Source organism: Dermacentor silvarum, chromosome 8 (assembly GCF_013339745.2).
Source record: "Dermacentor silvarum isolate Dsil-2018 chromosome 8, BIME_Dsil_1.4, whole genome shotgun sequence".
In the NCBI taxonomy this organism is placed as follows: Eukaryota; Metazoa; Arthropoda; class Arachnida; order Ixodida; family Ixodidae; genus Dermacentor; species Dermacentor silvarum.
The window spans coordinates 58369382-58386431 of NC_051161.1; the positions used below are offsets into that span (position 1 = coordinate 58369382).

At 46.9% G+C, this 17050-nt stretch overlaps 1 protein-coding gene across 6 annotated transcripts in view; it reads right to left on the reverse strand.

Moving 5' to 3' along the window:
* The window catches only part of LOC119461279 (uncharacterized), a 463000-nt gene that overhangs the window by 395386 nt on the left and 50564 nt on the right, over positions 1–17050 (reverse strand). For all 6 annotated transcript variants that reach the window (XR_005193959.2, XM_049672342.1, XM_049672341.1 and 3 more), the window contains exon 2: positions 5931–6023. Coding sequence is in view for 5 of the 6 variants with exons in the window: in XM_049672342.1 (XP_049528299.1) it covers positions 5931–5934 (4 nt within the window). In the remaining variant the exon portion in view is untranslated. The remainder of the gene's footprint in view (positions 1–5930; positions 6024–17050) is intronic.

The window sequence follows — 17050 nt, forward strand, 5'->3', positions numbered from 1 at the left end:
GAAAAAGTGTTCCGCCTAGAAACTTGGCCACGGCATGGAATGATGACCACTGGGAGTTGTACGCAGAGGGTGTTCGTAACCTTCTCTCTACGCGAGGCGCACACTGCGGCAAAATTGTGTAAATCCTTCAGCGAGAGTGAGCTGATATATGGAGCATGGGCCTGCGCGAGATTTTGATGAAACGCGGGGTACTGCGCTAGTGTTTACATTCGGAAGCTTGCAGATCGGCTTGGTGAAGTTGCATGGTTGGGGGTAGGCACTTCGCACGGACGCTGTCTCGCACGCGTGGAGAATTTTTGTTTGAGCTCTTTTTGGTTTGTTTGTTTGTTTGTTTGTTTGTTTGTTTGTTTGTTTGTTTGTTTGTTTGTTTGCTCATAGAAACACCTTGCATGCATCAATTCTTCTTGTGTTGACGCCGCGGAATTCTTTGAGAGGAAGAACTTGCGTAGTGGCGTTCGTTTGCATATGTCACAAATGATGTTTTTGCGTTTCAGTACGAGCATAAAGGACATTTACCAATGTCTTGCAAGTGACCATGTCTTTGCAATTCTCAAGCGTTACGTTTCGTACATCTCAGTACGTCCACACTTACTTGCAATTCTACTAACCGCGTTTCGACATTGAGTGTGGCAGAAACCGTCGAAGAAGTTCGCGTTCACCGACTCTGCGCAGTGCGTGGGATCCGTGTAGTTCTCACGCGCAAGATATGATCCTATAAAGTATAACGCCTGATTTGCGTTAAATGCATTTATGACAGCGAATTTGTATACCTCTACCCCCCCCCCCCCCCCGATGCATTTATCGTGTCCGTGGGTAAAAATGTGGGCCGATCCCGAAGGTAGTACAATCTTTCTTCCTTTCCATCTCTATCTCGTTCTCTGTTTTAGTTATAGGCTAGTGCTGCGGTGGATTATACAACACGAGAGGTATCAGGAAGCGAGCTTCGAGCACATAATTCTGCAGTGATGCTTGAGCATCGCGCGACCCGTGTGGCTTCTTCCATACTGGAGCAGCCTGTATATCAAGCACTCGCTGAACTGTATCTCTTTCCTTAATCACTCCTGATTGCAGCAGCTTCGTTAATGTGCGGCACACCGCGATGCGTGGACGCGTATCACGGCGCTCGACGCGCAGTCTCGTCTGCCTAGACGCAGTTCTGTTCGCAGAGAAAACGTTCGAACACGCGGACGGGCCGGCTTTGCTGCGCGCGTTTTCCTTTGCAATTCTTAATTTATTTTCCGTTCTCCGGCTGGGACAGCCGTGGCGAGTTGGGACGCGCCTTTCTTTACGACCGCCTCGATCGGTCGCGGTCCTCCACACAATCGCCAGAACCCCAGCGCGCTTACTACGCCGCGGACCTGACACGACGTCGTAAACACGACTGGAAGCCTCCCCCCGTGGCCCACGCTGCGTGCAGAGCTAGCCTGAACACCGAAGATACGACGTATATCTCGCGCCGCGCCGGCGTGTGATGTGCGAGCATTGGGGTTAGCAGGTCGCGAAGTCCTAGACGACGTATACATTCAAGATGTAGACACACTCTCGCACGATGCCTCGTTAAAGAGAAGGCACCCACTACGTGTACCGCGGTCTTCTTGGTGGCGCGCATGGATTTTACGTATACGAGGCCATTGCTCAAACTCAAGCACCGCTATACGTACCTGATACTGCGCTTTCTGTATACGTTATATAGGGTCGTGCTGCTGGCAGCAACAGCAGGCGTTCGACGTCGCCGAGAGTAACGTACGTGCGATCATTATTCGACTGGTGTTCGCGTAACAGGTCTTGCTACTCGCACGAACTTCCGCGCCCGGGTCTTGCGCCTTCCGCAGAACGACGCTCTCCGGAAGTGCTCGGCAGCGTTGCAGTGATTGATCGGGCCGGTAAACATGTATATATATACGATTATACGATCACGGGGTGAACGAACGATCTCAGACACAGGTCAGCGGAGGCCTCGCGTTGATTACTTTAATTAGCCAGCGCTGTGTTGATCGCACGACGTTTTCGTCATACTACGCATAATTTATGTGCCGAAAAAAGTGTGACCGCGGCAAGGAATGAGCTTGAAGTTCTGTTGTGTATAGCTGAAATCACGGACACTGGCCCAAGGTGCAGAGACCAAGAAACCAGCATACTGTAAAATTGGGACGGGACACGCAACCTCAGTGACACCACAATGCCTCACGCCAACTCTGGTTTCTGCCGAAAGGGGCTGTACACCGCACTTAATGCAAAGTGAACTCCATACCTTATAGAGATATGGGAGGCTAACTCTGTAATGAAAGACGTGTACAGTCTTGCGTAATTCTTCGTCTAGCATCTGAAACTGGGATCACGGCAAGACAAGTGAAAGGAAGCACTGATTGAGCTTTAGGTGCCCCAGAATCAAACAATGCTGAAAAAAAAAATGGGATTGGATTTGCGGAACCACTGTGCATTGTGGTTCTTATACCAGAACTACATACTCCACAGCCGACACGATGTAGATGTACTGTAGCCGTGTGCGCAGAGCAAAGATTCCGTGCACACGGCTACAGTATACGTCTACATCTTGTCGTCGCGCCGGTGAAGGACACCCTAGTTCGTTTTCTGCTGCCGGCTCACCTTGCGCAATCGAAAGATTGAGAGCGCTTGCGCAGCGGGCAAACGTTTACGCAACGCGACGCGGGCTATATTTTCTTTTCCTTTACGCGACATTCTTTAGCATACGCGGCGCGGGCGAATTCCAGCAAACAAAGTCTGGAATATTTGTCCCGTGGCAGACAGCGCTCTTTCCTTGAGCGAAAATAAAAAGAAAGAATAGAAAAATCACATTGAAAAAATGCAGGCATTCAGGTCATTAATTCGCTGCTCTCTTTCTTGTATGGCCTCGCCGCAGTAAGAAACAAATAACACTAAAAGCGCTTTGCGGTTGTTTCTTTAAATTTTTTTTTTTTTGGGGGGGGGAGGGGGCGAGGGTTTGAATAATATCATAATAATAATAACTTTATTTTGATCAATACACAAGATAGCTATGCGACAACATCTGGGTCCTTAGCGACAGGCTAGCTATGGATTCATGCCGTTATATATATAAAAAAATTAACGATTCAGACACGGGAACATAATTTTTTGTTTTGCGTTGATTTAAATTACCGTAGACTAAGGGAAATGAATAGCAAAAGGAGCCTTTTGTACTTAGACTCTTGCCTCAGTCGGGTGTGTGGTGAATAGAACCGATGTTTCAAGCATACTGTATATAGTAAGTGTTACAAAATTCAGTGGCAGTGCGCACGCTCCGGCTCGTTGGCGCTCACTTGACTTTGTGTAGCACACAAATTGAACAAAGGACAGGGGATCAATGAAGTCAGTTGGAAGTTTGCGCTCGTCCCACGTTATTCGTTTAATTTGTGCGCCGCAGAAAGCAGTTGTGACAACTTTTTTTTCTTTCATTCCTTCTCTTTCTTTCCCTCCCACCTTCCGCCCCTCCCTCCCTCCCTCCCTCCCTCCCTCCCTCCTTCCTTCCTTCCCTTTCTTTCTTACAATTTTCTGTTTTCCACTGTAGCGGGATTGAAAAAAAAAAAGGTGTTTGAAAAGTACTCTTGTCAACAATCGACTAAAACTAGCACTTCCTGAAAGGCAGCTGCTCTACCCTATTTGACAAATACATTTCTTTTTTTCTTTTTCCTTTACTGAAGTCCCATAGTCAATTGTCACAGGCTTCGCACACTGAACTACGGAAGGTGCATACGGTGCCGATTGCAGTACCACGGCCGCTGGATAACTTTTTTTTTTTAATCCAGCGGCCGTGGCAGTACATATAAACAGTCAGAGCCGAGAGCCGGCCGCCACAACCGAAACGTTCTCTGTATGTAACAGCCAGCGCGCGTTACGCACATCACGCAAGAACGCTTCGCTGCACACGTGACGCGGGCACAAGGAGAGTGACACATTGGCGCGCGAGACACCGCCAGGGCGTTTCCGGACGCCAACGAGGACAGTGTTATAATAGGTACAGTGCAGAGTACTAGACAGACGGCAATAGAAGGGGGCCGTATAAAGGCAGCATAGCCAGGCGCAGCTCAAACTTGATAGCTTGGGAAGGGTACATTAACGCCACACCTTCTCGCACCCAGATACCAGACGAAGCTTATAGGCCACTTTGATGGTTTAGGCGCGAGCAAGCCTGCAGTCTAATATCGTTTCACCGTATGCGGAGGACAGGGCGCGTAGGGATTTCGAAGGGGAAAGGGAGATCGGAAGCGGTGGAGAGGATGCGAACGAGACGAGGTGCTAACAAGAATGCAGAGACCCGTGACAGAACAGGACGCGGAAACAAAACAAAAGAACACGGCACGAGAAAATTAGAGGTCACGCTCCCGTGGACACACATGCATGCGAGTGTGACGTGCGAGCGCCACATACTACGTATGCGAGCTCTTCGTTAGCGCACTGCCACGCCGTGCGCAAAGGCGGCGCATAGAGGAGATTGGGGTGCTAAAGAGGGCATACATGGAGGAAGAAAATAAGCACACAGAAAATTTAGAAGCAACAAAAACTATTACGCGCTATGGTGATGGGTAAGTAAGGCCAGGGCACGCGTACGGGTTTAAAAGTGCCGTGATTTCACGCTTGTAATCCGCGGAGGGAGAATATCGGCACGAAGTACAACTTTTTACTCGAATGGTTCACTCACCACAGATGCGGTGGCAAATTTAGGCTGTTCATCTTTAAGCGTGCGAGATACGAATGTCATTGCGCTGTGATTTCTACGTGTGATTTGCCGTTATGAGACGTCGTGAGTGCATTCGGCAATATTTCCCAACAACAGATAGCGACTTTTTTCTTTATTTTTCTTTTTTTTTTTGTTAAGTGCTACTATATACCCATCGTTCGGTTGTCACAAAACATGCCGAAAAAGAAAGCCACTACGTTACTGTGAACGGCTCCTAATTGTAAGTTATCCCAGAAAAGCCCATTTTGCCCACGAATGCGCCGTACATACTGTTCACACTATATCGAATTTCTGTACGCAACCCCGTATGTGACCCTGTGAATCCTCATGGTCCATCCCCCGTTTAGGATAGCAAACCGGACGTGCTTCTGGTTAACCTCCCTGCCTTTCCTACTTTTTTTCCTCCTCCTCCTCCTCCTCCTCCTCCTCATGGTCGTGTGGAATTAGTGTTATGGGACATACGGGTTTTAAAGCGAAGCTTTCTTTAATAAGGATGCAACGCGCGTTTTCGGCCCTGACTTGACTGCGCGCAAGCGCACTAATGCTTCGTGGGCCGATTCTTCGTGGAGTGTAGACCATCCGGAAGACTCATAAGCGTTATGTCGTTTAGGATGTATGTATGTATGTATGTATGTATGTATGTATGTATGTATGTATGTATGTATGTATGTATGTATGTATGTATGTATGTATTATGTATGTATGTATGTATGTATGTATGTATGTATATGGCCGCCTATGTCGTATATTATGTTATATTGTAATATATTCTATTATATTTTATTATATTACATATGTGTGAATGAGCACCAGTCCCCACTGCGTATAGTCCGCGAATTGTAGACTGAAAAATACGGTACGCGCCGCGCGAATAAATATAAACAAGCGAACGAGGGACCGAGATGTGCATGCATGGACGGGCACGTGGTACGGGCACCGGCGTTGCTACCTAAACGAACGCGTAATACCTTGCGCGCGCGTCCTGTGCACCTCGCGCATCGGGAGTCTCGGAACAAATACACGTGTGCGCGCACGTGGGCACATCGAAGTGTGCAGCAAGCACAGGGTGAGGAGAACGAGCGGCGTGTTGTCCGACAACGTTGTGAAACAACGCGGTTGCCGCCTAATGAGACAGCGGCAGCGAGAGGTGGACTATGACCAGCTGACGGATCTCTCACCTCGCGCTTGGCTGCCCGGTTGGCCGTTCACTCACCCATCCGTCATCCGGTAACGAGTGGCACAAAAAGCGTCCTTCTTCGTTTTTTCGTTCTTCTTCTCTACAGCAAAGAGGAACATTCTTGCAGCCCTAAAAAGAGAGAGAGAGAGAGAGAGGAACACAAGACTTTAGCGATTCCTTTGGTCGTGAAGTCGTTTAATGCGACAGCAGCATTGTCTCACTGTTAACTGAGCCCTAAGTGGTTGACACACACACACACACACACACACACACACACACACACACACACACACACACACACACACACACACACACACACACACACACGCACGCACGCACGCACGCACGCACGGAAGAGCGCTACCATCAACTGTTTATTAACAGGAGACGAACCACTTTGCACCAGATTTCCATATAGTCAGAATGTAAGACCAAGTATATGCCGACAGTCACACCGTCTCACACAGGGGAGACCGCAATCTTGTTTGCTTGCTTGCTTGTTCCTTAAATAATTGCGCTTATACTTTATACGGGGGAATGGCCAAGCAGTCCCGGTGATAGGGTGGTTCAGGGAGGCGCCGAAGATGCGCTTGTACATTAATAGGCCGGAGCGATGTCCTATCACATTACGGCAACAGCCAAAGAGAAACATTGAAATTTCATCGGTGCCTGTTGTCGCCTCTATTTTATTTGCTCAATTTTTTTCTTCTTTATTTTCGCGTTCTTTACTAACCTTTTTGTTTTTGCGTTTAATTTTTCTCTTCCTGTTGGCCTGCGCACTACCGTCCTACACTATACTCTGCTAAAGCAAGCGTCAAACCATCTACCGATGTAATGAAAAATACATCGGTACGTAGACGATTGCATAACATCCGCGCAACGCAACCGAGTTCGTAAAGAAATCAATGAAACAGCCGACGCGAGCGGCTTAGCTCACCCAAGAAATGACATCGCAGTATAGTATACTGTACGCATGCGCAGAAACGAAACTCTACTTCTGTTCTCTTTTAAACACCACGCCCGCCCCACAGCTACCGCTATGAGCGCAGGTTTATTTGTAAAACTCCCTAGAAGGTCAGAGACTGCCGATTATACTCTCACATAATCATTCCTTTATGGCCGCAACAATGGCCCGCAGACTGAAATTGCGGAAAAGCCAGCTTTGCGGAACGGCAGCGATGACGCCGTATTGACAGCTTTCCGACCTGCAGTGGTCTCTAGCTATAGACTGAGGCTGAGCATGAGGACGCGGGTTCGAATTCCTGCTGCGGCAGCCGCATATAGATTGAGCACGGAAAGCGTAAACGTTCGCGTACACCGATTCATGTGCGCATTAGAGAACTCGATGGTGGCAAAATTAATGTGGAGCTCTCCGCTACGCCTGTCATGGCCGTACTGCCATAGTACGACCGTGAGAGTACCTATATGGCCCCAGTATTGCTTTGGGTACGTTAACCCACATGAATCGATCGAATGATTCACGTATTTCCCTCGTGAGAGCACGTCCTATAATCAGAGCGAATACTGCACGAGTCACCGCACAACCGAAACAGACTTGGGCGTAAATCCTGTCTGGGCACTCGCTTAAAAGCGTAAGCATTCGCTTAAAAGCACTCGCTTAAAAGCGTCGGGTCTTGGGCATCTTGATTTTTTTTTCCATGTATAACATCACGATTGCGTGCACATGGCAAATTAGCAACCGTTTCTATTTCTTTCACTCTCGTCCTTTCTCATTTTTTTTCCAATGTATAACATCACGATTGCGTGCACATGGCAAATTAGCAACCGTTTCTATTTCTTTCACTCTCGTCCTTTTCTCATTGAGGTGCCACATGCGCTGAGAAGAGGGTTTGTCCGGAAACATTATCGAGCCACATTTATTGAGCAGGCGCTCGTGAGCAAAAGTAAGTTGGGAAGAGCGACAAAAGAATCAACGTGGTTCATGTGTCACCGGAGTACAGCTTTGCGTGGGCACACATGCTATTCACAGAGGCTTGAATCACGCTGTGCGTCCGCCAGGCTGGGCGTGTTGACAGAAACAAAAACAAAACAAACAAAAAAACGCAGGTTCGCTCTCTCATGAGCGCGCAGCGCACTGACAAGATCTCGCGCGACTCCAGAGTGGGCGGATCGTGATTTGACGTATACTTCAAGAAAGAGGGGTAGCCATAATTTCCTCCTTTTACGGTCTCTGCTTAACCCTTTCCCCACCACTCTCCGGAGCCGTTCCTGCCGCGCTAGCTTTACGTTCCGTCTCGCAAAAAGGGGCAGCGTCGGAGAAGGCAAAAGTGACGTCAGCCAACCGTGACACCGCGAATAGACGGACCTTACAGTGAGCTTCTGTGTACATAACCGCTTCCAGAAAGCACGTCGGTTTAAGGTTGCAGTTCTTAGTAGACTGGCTGGTAACAACGGTTGGAAGCGAATTGTACATATTGTTGTTTGTACATAATATTGTTCATTTATTTTTTATTCTCATTATTTATATTGTAACCGCTTGTGTAGATATAGAGCCTATAGAGATTCTGTCTATTTTGTTGAATGTTTCCTCGTTTTACTCGACCTTTGGCGTTGTCCTTCTCTTTTTCTTTTTCTATTATTTTTCTTTTCCTTGGCTGCTGGGCAGTTCAGATGTCCGCCGACAGGCGAGAGAGTCACGAAGCTCACAACCCCTATTCCCTTTCATTCCGTCTCTAACCGGATGGGCTGACGATACCTCATGTGATGACTGTGGTAGCGAGGAGACTCAACACGTTCTCTGTGACTGTCCTCGCTAAAATTTACATAGACGATCACTGGCAAACACTTTTAACAAATGAAATCATTTTAGAATGCCGACATCACAAGCCATCGCAACGGAGGGCGACGAGGACACTGATACAGTATTTAATGACAACAGACTTGGACAAGCGGCTGTATAGCCTGAACTGATGTTTATCGTTTATAGTGCTACAAGTGCTACTGTGCTGTGCGGTGATAGTATGCGGTGATAGGGACCGACTGTGACTGTGTATCTGTGCTCCATTTCTTTCTCTCTCTCCTCTACTTTCCTATCGCTTTACTTCCCCCTCCCCTCTGGTTAACCTCCCTGTCTTTCCCCTTTCTTCCGTCTTTCTCTCTCTCTCTCATCAAACAATAATACCCGGAAGAATAAAAACGTGAAGTCGGGTTGCGAATATTTTGAGAGCGGGCAGTCTTCGGTAGTTCAGTTTTCTAAATTCCAATATGCAGATCGCTGAACTATTCGTCGTAAACAGTAGTAGTACACAGAAGCGAAACAAACACATACACGTTATATCTCGCTCTTTGTCTGTCTGTGCGGTGTGCGTGACTGCTTTACGACCAAGCTTTTTAGCATGACGTACCAACATGCCGAACGAGCAACTATATGTCCATAGTCGGATGAATAGTATGTACTACCAGCTTTGTGAAGGCAGTAGCTAAGACAGCTCTTTCTTTGCTTTGCTTTGCGTTGCGTTTCTTTGCTTTCATTTTTTATTTCCATCTTGTTTGTTTGTTTAAGAGGAGCATTAAGTCGAAATGACAAACGCTGGCAGCGCTGTTGAACGAATGTGTACAGCGCATGTTGACATCGACTCACTCAAACGTCGGGGGAGCTCGTAAGCACAAATGTTCGGCCAGACGCGCATGCTGAGTGCCCACATAACGCAGTGGAAAAAAAAGCGAGACAAAAAGAACGATCTGATTTTATCGAATCGCAAGGACTCCGGCGTGCTTGTGTGTACGCGTGCGAGTTCTGTACTTCGGGTTTGCGACGGTCGACTGTTCGGTGTACGAACCACTTCTCTTTTTTACACAAACGTCCACACACGCGTATTCATGTAGGTACATACACTCCTGGAATAGCGGTTCTTCCAAAGCAACCTTCTTTCTTTTTCGCTCTGAATCGTTTTTGTTCTCACTACTGACCACGATTTGTAGGCGCGCTGCCTCCGTTTGTTCTCGAGGGTCCCTCTGGTTTCTCTTTAGTTTTGGCAGCAGATCCGGTCCAGCAGTGGTCGCCAGGGAGACGGGCCCGCAAAACAGGAAGTGGTCCCATACAGAACGGCAACTCGCTTCCGCTGCCCTCGACGGTTCGCCTAATGATGGCCGGGTCCTTGATGTATCAGCTGACCAGCGTTTTGAATGGGAACCGTGGTGAAAACTGGACAACCTCGCCCGCAGCTGCGCTTTTTTTTTCTTTTTTTTTTCTTTTCGCGACGATTCAACGAAGTCATATCCAGGGTAGTTGTAACGATTCAGTTTTGCAAATGTGGGCAGCTAGCGTTGGAAATGTGCGCGGCTAGCTTGGTTTTGCGTGCTTCACTGCGTACGCAATTTTTTCCCTACACTTTTATGGTTTCAAAACACAGTGGGAAAGGATGAGCGTTCGATTTACTGTTTAGTATTACGTAGAACATGCGATGACTTTTTGTATTTTTATCTATTTACCTGTTTGTTTATTTTTATTTATTTATTTGATGATGATGAATACTGCTGTTTTTGGCGCAAGGGCCACATCTGGCCAAAGACCGCTGCCATGAGACCAGGGCGCTCCCACGATCCACCGTGCAGTTTTGCAACGCTAAACCACACAATAGTTAATTAATTCATTCATTTATTTCGTTCATTCATTCATTCAAGATTGCAATGACAACATCACGAAGTACTTTGTCGGAGGTCACATCTACAAGACCACGTGACAGCTAAACACATGTCGAATAACAGGTTATAGTATCGCACTTCATAACGTTCACACACTATCACAAACTCCTGCTCACTCAACAAAAATTGAACAAACTTGGAATACGGTAAACAAAAGGACAGTATTTCGTTAGAGAGGTCACCATTCGGAGAAGCCCTAAATGTATTATAACATTTGAGGGGACATATTATAGTCCCAACACTCGCTTTCCCTGCGCAGGATAGCCAACCAGGGTCCTTCTCTGGATGATCTCGTTTCCTTCCAATCTGCCCTTTCTGTCACACTCTCTCAGTGGGTGGGAGAAAATCAGGCTGCCCGCCAATAAAGAGGTGTCGAAGCCAGAGATGTCACACATGTACGTGCTCGCGTCGGTTGTGCTGTCAGCAAAAGGTCATCTTCCTCCATATCATTTGCCTTGCGCTAATTGCTCCCTCAATCGAGGGAAACGCCAATTTTCGGCTATTCTGCTCTCGCGCCGCACCGTGCCCTTCACGAGCCCCTTAATCTTTCGCACACGGGAGAGCGTCTTTTCGCTTCTCGCGAGAACACTCGGTGACACGACGCGCGCACTTCGCGACAGTAGGTACACAAATTAGCGTTGTGGCTAAAGTCGCAAGACCTTTTGGCGTTCCTAATAGTAACAAGAGTTGAGTAACCACACATGCAGTTGAGTACAAGAAATGGTACCCGCAAGCGCGTTCATTTGGGCAGCTGACGTGGTTTGTGACATTTCACGTAAATGGGAAGCTTGTGATGCAAACGACACACCACTCACGATACCTTGCGGTTGCACGTCGTCACGCAAGTGAAAAAAAAATCCGGGGTTTTATGTGCCGAAATTATATTATGATTTTGAGGCACGCTGTAGTGGAGTACTTCGGATTAATTTTGACCACTCGGGGTTCTTTAACGTACTGCAAATCAGCCAATGAAAAAATAAATGCGATTGCTTAACAAGCTCACCCTGAGCGATACTTTCTTCTGAGCGCCAACGATTTCTATTTTTTGCAGAAAATATTTCATTGTTGGGATAGCGAAGAATTTCTGTCTATATTGGCATAACAACTCACAGCAGCCAACACAGGGCATGGATCGGTTTCCAGGCAATTATGTTCCAGTAATCCAATACAGTACATTCATTTGCACGTACACAGGTCCCACGATCATGTAAATACGCTGCATTATGTTACAAGGTGTACAGCGATATTAATGAGTGAAGCTAGGAGAAATGACCGAGTAAACTGCCCAAGTCGAAAATAAATGACGTTTACCCCGCAAAGCTTCTAGGCTCCCTGCAACGCCCCAAGTCAGCTTTCCTGCAAGATAAGTCCGTCATCAATCGCCGAATCAAATTAATTAATTCGTAAATCACGTTCGACACTGGTTCCTGGCCTGCACTTGCCAGACAGCGCGGCTTTGTACCGTGGTACAGTTGTTTACACGCAGGGCTCTCTTCGTGCAGTGCAGTGAAGTATTTTGTATTTTGCGGTGAAGCACGTTGATAGCGGCAGTGGCGAACCTGTCCAGCGCCTCCTAGATATCAGGCCTGTGCACTCTGCTTTATGACGTCAAACTACTTGGACCGAAATTTCCATTGCCAAGCCCGGTGTGACGAAAGCGGTGACGTCAAAATCACCGCGGCTTACTCGGGAGGTAGCATGACATCACGAATCGAAGTGATCCGGCCTTGTGCTATCTAGGAGGCCTTGACCTGGTACGCCGAGCCCGTGCCATGGACGAACTGAAGTTTCCGGTTCGCCGCGAATTCGTTTCTTTGGTTGGGTTAGCCAATAACAACACTGTAGTGTGATAGAGCGATTTTTATAAGCAGCAATCGGAGTGGGTTGCGCTTTCTTATAAGTGATGCTGCAACATACGAAGGGACCATTGGAGGAGGAAGTAAGTGGGCATAGCAGCAGGTAAAACAAAGTGCAGCTGGGACCGCTGCACTAATGTATTTGTCACACAATGAAAATACGGTTGTGATAACTGGTCTTCATTGGCTACTAGCCTGTCACCTTATTTTATCTAAGGTATGTTGGAGTGTAACATCGTAAAGTGAGCTAGCTGCTTACAGTATATATATATATATATATATATATATACGCTTCAACAAAAGGTCGTTACATTGTTCCTGCTTCTGATAGAAGCTGCAAATGTTCCCGCAAGTTCCGTTTCCTCGAAATTGTTCAATTTTTAGGGCATTGCGATAAACATTGTGTTTAAAAACTAGTGCCTGTATTCTCATATATATATATATATATATATTTCTTTGAAATCAGAAAATTTTCACTGCAAACGCTACGGAAAACCTGGGAAAGTAAGGGAGTATTGAAAAGGGCATTTGCCAGACACACTGTGTAAGCTTCACATGAACACGGCTTCCACTTGAATCAACAGCTTCTTCAGCTGCATTCAAGCTTATCCACTCACCGCTTTTTTTTTTTTTTACTGCACTCCAAATCTCGGAATATGCACGCGTCTTTACATTTATGGCTACGCTCACCAGACATTTCCGATCAAATAGCTCTAACGGAAATGACGTCACATCTTACAGCGGAACCTGGTTGAAACCAGGTTCCGCTGTTTATGACGGTGCCCCGTACCAGCAAACCTTGATGCAGATGTAGCGTCATGTGTCTCAATGGCTTATTCACACTCGGGACGGAAGTCAAGAATCGGATAGCGCAATGTAAAATGATATATCGTATAAAATGCAAAAGAAATTAATCTCTATAATTGAAATAGGTGAGTGATAAACAAAAGAACCAGAACTTGGGTTATATATACTAATGAAACAAAGGTATAAACCATAACAAATAAATATCAGCAGAAACAACTATTCGTCGAACGATTGTTTTCGTTCTCCACTAGTTGTTGATGTTGTTCCGTAGTGAAATGGCGCCACCCACTCTGGGAGATCGGCCATAAACCGGGCGGTGAAAATATTATTGTTATCGCTTTTATTTTTCGAGGAAAATAAGTTGAAATGAAATTAGTAGCATGAAATTGTGAAATAAAGTGACCCCTGTTTAAGCTGTCTTCCCGGCGACATGACACCACCGCACAAGCACACAGTCGGACCATCAATGGTCTTCGATGTGGCACACTCGAATTACCTCGGATCATCTGTATATATACTCATAATGTACAGTTTCCAGAACATTTACGAGCAAAAAAGAAAGCGACCAACCGCAATTTCTTAGCTCTCTCTTCGTCCAGTTAATTCGACGACTTAATCTTAATGGAATTTTAAAGCACTCTCAGCGGTTGTTCGGGGGGCATCGAGTTCTGCCGTTGAAGATGAGGTATCGGCATCGATTGCGGCTGGGGCCGCAGCCAATTCCGAAAGGGGGGCGGAATGTGAGAAAGCCTTTGTACCGTGTTTTGGGCTGCGCGTTAAAGAACCCCATGTGGTCAAAATTTAGGTCGCTGTTCAATCGCAGCAGCGTGCAACTTTCTGAAAGAAGTCTCAAGCCTCTAGAAAAGGCTTGAGGCACGTATACTTATTCTATTGTGCCAACGCTAAATAGCTCCTTGAGATGATCGCCGCTTGTGTCCCACTGCGCATGCGCGCGCTCCGCCGGTTTCAGTTACGCCAAAGACGCCGCAACGAAGTGGGCAAATTTACAGCATGTGCTTAACCGCTTCGCGAAAGCGTCGCTTCACAAAGATTCCAAGATGTGCGTTTTCTACGCTACACTTGGAGTTCTGCTTACGAACGACGATACACGCGGTAGAGCAGTATACGCTGCTCTACGGAAAGCCGATAGCTCGGCGTTGAATGGAAGCAGAACAAATCGTATTGCAGAGAAGCCCCTCTCACGGCTCGCGCGCAGCGCGGTTCGTCCTGGTAGCATTCCGCCGTCGCGGGCGTGCCAGCGCACGGCGGTGAGGAGTCGAAGACAGAGGGGAGGAGAAGGGTGAGAAGGAGAGGAAGGGATATGGGGGAGCAGAGTTAATGCGCGCCATATCGCTCCATCGATTCCCTCGCTCCGGTAACCACAATCGATACGGGGGAGTTCTCGGGTTTACGCCGCTATAGCGCCTTTTCTGTTGTGCCTTTCCGCGCTTGCCGGCCCGTTGTCCGTCTCCGACGATTCGCTCGTGTTTCTTTCTTCCTTTTTTTTTCTATTTTCTAATATATTTTTTTACTGGCGTCTTTGCCAGGGTTTTCAGCCATTCTACAGTTCAATTTGGCTGACGTGAGAGAAGGGTAATTGGAGATCGCTGGAAGTGGTCTCCGTCCTGTAGTGGGCAAAACAGAAAAGGTTAAAAGAAAGAGGAGGGATAACGACGATAAGGTGGTGAACTGGAGGTGCTTTGATTGTCCGCTTTCGCATTTCATTTCCCTTTTTTCCTTGGTCTCTTTGTTTATCGATGCGGTCAAGCACGGCGTAAGCGTTTCTCGTCGCGCTATACCGTCAAATACCGTAGTTCTTTAGGCAAGTGTTGGTTTAATTGGATGAGTAGAAGAGCATTATAACCCCCCCCCCCCCCCCACGTGCTGGTTATAATGCACAACTTACAAACATCATGCACCCGAGTCATCGTCCATTCCTGAATGCGCGCCTTCCCCTATTTCGCGGGAATAAACAAATAAACAAATATAAATAAATAAATTGTACGATGAACATCAGGAAACTGCGCAGCACTGCAAGAATAAAAACCTGCACATTGGAGCTTTAACTTTAACAGGCGTACGCAGTGTCCTTTTCCGTATTTCTTTGTCGCCTCTTCTCGCCCCCCCCCCCCTTTTTTTTTTTTTTTTGCTTGCATTAAAACTTTCCCAACATAAAGGCAAATGTGAAGCGTCTTGACTTCGCGGCGCTGACTCACACGCTCAGGGCTATATAGGTTTAGTACGAATGTACACAAGAAAGGGGATTGCAGCATCGTGCGTTTCACGTGGAAGTTGTGGGTTGGGCTTCCACAGGTGGTGACCTTTAATTTTATAAATTCTACATTTCAATTAAGAAACAACTTTAGTTTCCCCATCTGCTTTCTTTGGCTACTTGGGTGGTACGTGCCTAAATCCACTTCCAGCGTCGGCTCCCTCTGATTAACAGAAACCAATCTCGAAGGCTATGCTTCTGCGTACTGCACCCGCCGGATTCGATTGCAGGAGCCGAAACACGTGATAGGCGCCACGTTCTAGACAGCGCCTATTGTCTGTTGATTTTTATATTGCTGTTACAACAAAAAAGCGTCCAGCCCCCGATTCTTCTCGCTCACATAAGTAATATATAAAACATAATATCGAGACAGAGAACATGTCAGCTCACAAGTGCTACAGACACTCATTGAGTGATCTCCCTTTTCTCTATTTGATCGCCTTTTCAGAAGAAAAAAAAAGAATACCAATCTTGTCTCTCGTGCTAACATCTCCCTCTCGGTCTCTGCCTCGTACTATAAACTACCACGCGTCCATCTTATTCTCCTAAAAGCTATCGTTCATCCACTCCCATCTCCAGTCTTTCTTTTACGACACCTTCGGTTTCCCAATGGCGTCGGCTTCACGCTTGTCGATTTTTTTTCCCACCGAAACGTAGAGTACAAAACGGCGCATACTCGCGCGCACACAGACACCATCGGCGCCGCTGAGGGCGTACACACATCGATATACGAAACCGTATAATGAGCACAAAGAAGCAGCATAGCCTCAGGAAACGAAAGACAAAGAAAGAAAAAGGAGGAACGAGGGAAGTAAAACTGTAAAAGAGAAGGAAAAAAGAATGATGAAAGCGGGTGCCGCAATCGGAGCACCATAGGATTTTTTTTTTCTTTTCTTTCTTTCCTCTCGATGGTGTGTACCTCGTTGTCCCACGTCGTTGAGTACACTTTGCAGTTGTTAATAACGAGCCTCGCTGGAAGGCGGGTCCTCGGGCGTCGAGATGGATGGGAAATGCCGCCGAACATAGCGGGCGCGGTGCTTGCAGCCATGCGATCGACGATGGAACAACAGCAATAATAATGGAATGAAAGAAAGGGCGGGCATAAATAGAATGGAGATGGGGAAAGACAGAGGGGCGCGAGAGTCGCGTATATATATATATATATATATATATATATATATATATATATATATATATATATATACATACGTACGCGGGCATCGTCAAAGTGTTCGTCGCTGACGAAAATGGCGCCACCAGGCGTCTATTATTGTAAAAAGAGAGGGGAGAGAGAAAGTGAGAAAGAATAGATGACTGCAGGAAGGCAGCCGTGTCTCGTTATTTCACATGCTTATCCATTGTTTCAGATGTTCTGTGTACCCCGCAGACGAAAACAGTGGAAATAAAGGCGCGTGGGTTGCCATATGCGGTGCGTGGTCGGCTTCGATTAGTGAGCTTGCGCAAATATTAGCAACAAAACACCGTGAAAGTTCGTAGTTTAAATGTACCGCGCTGTATATACCCGTGGCGTCTCGCACGGTGTTGAAACTGCCAGT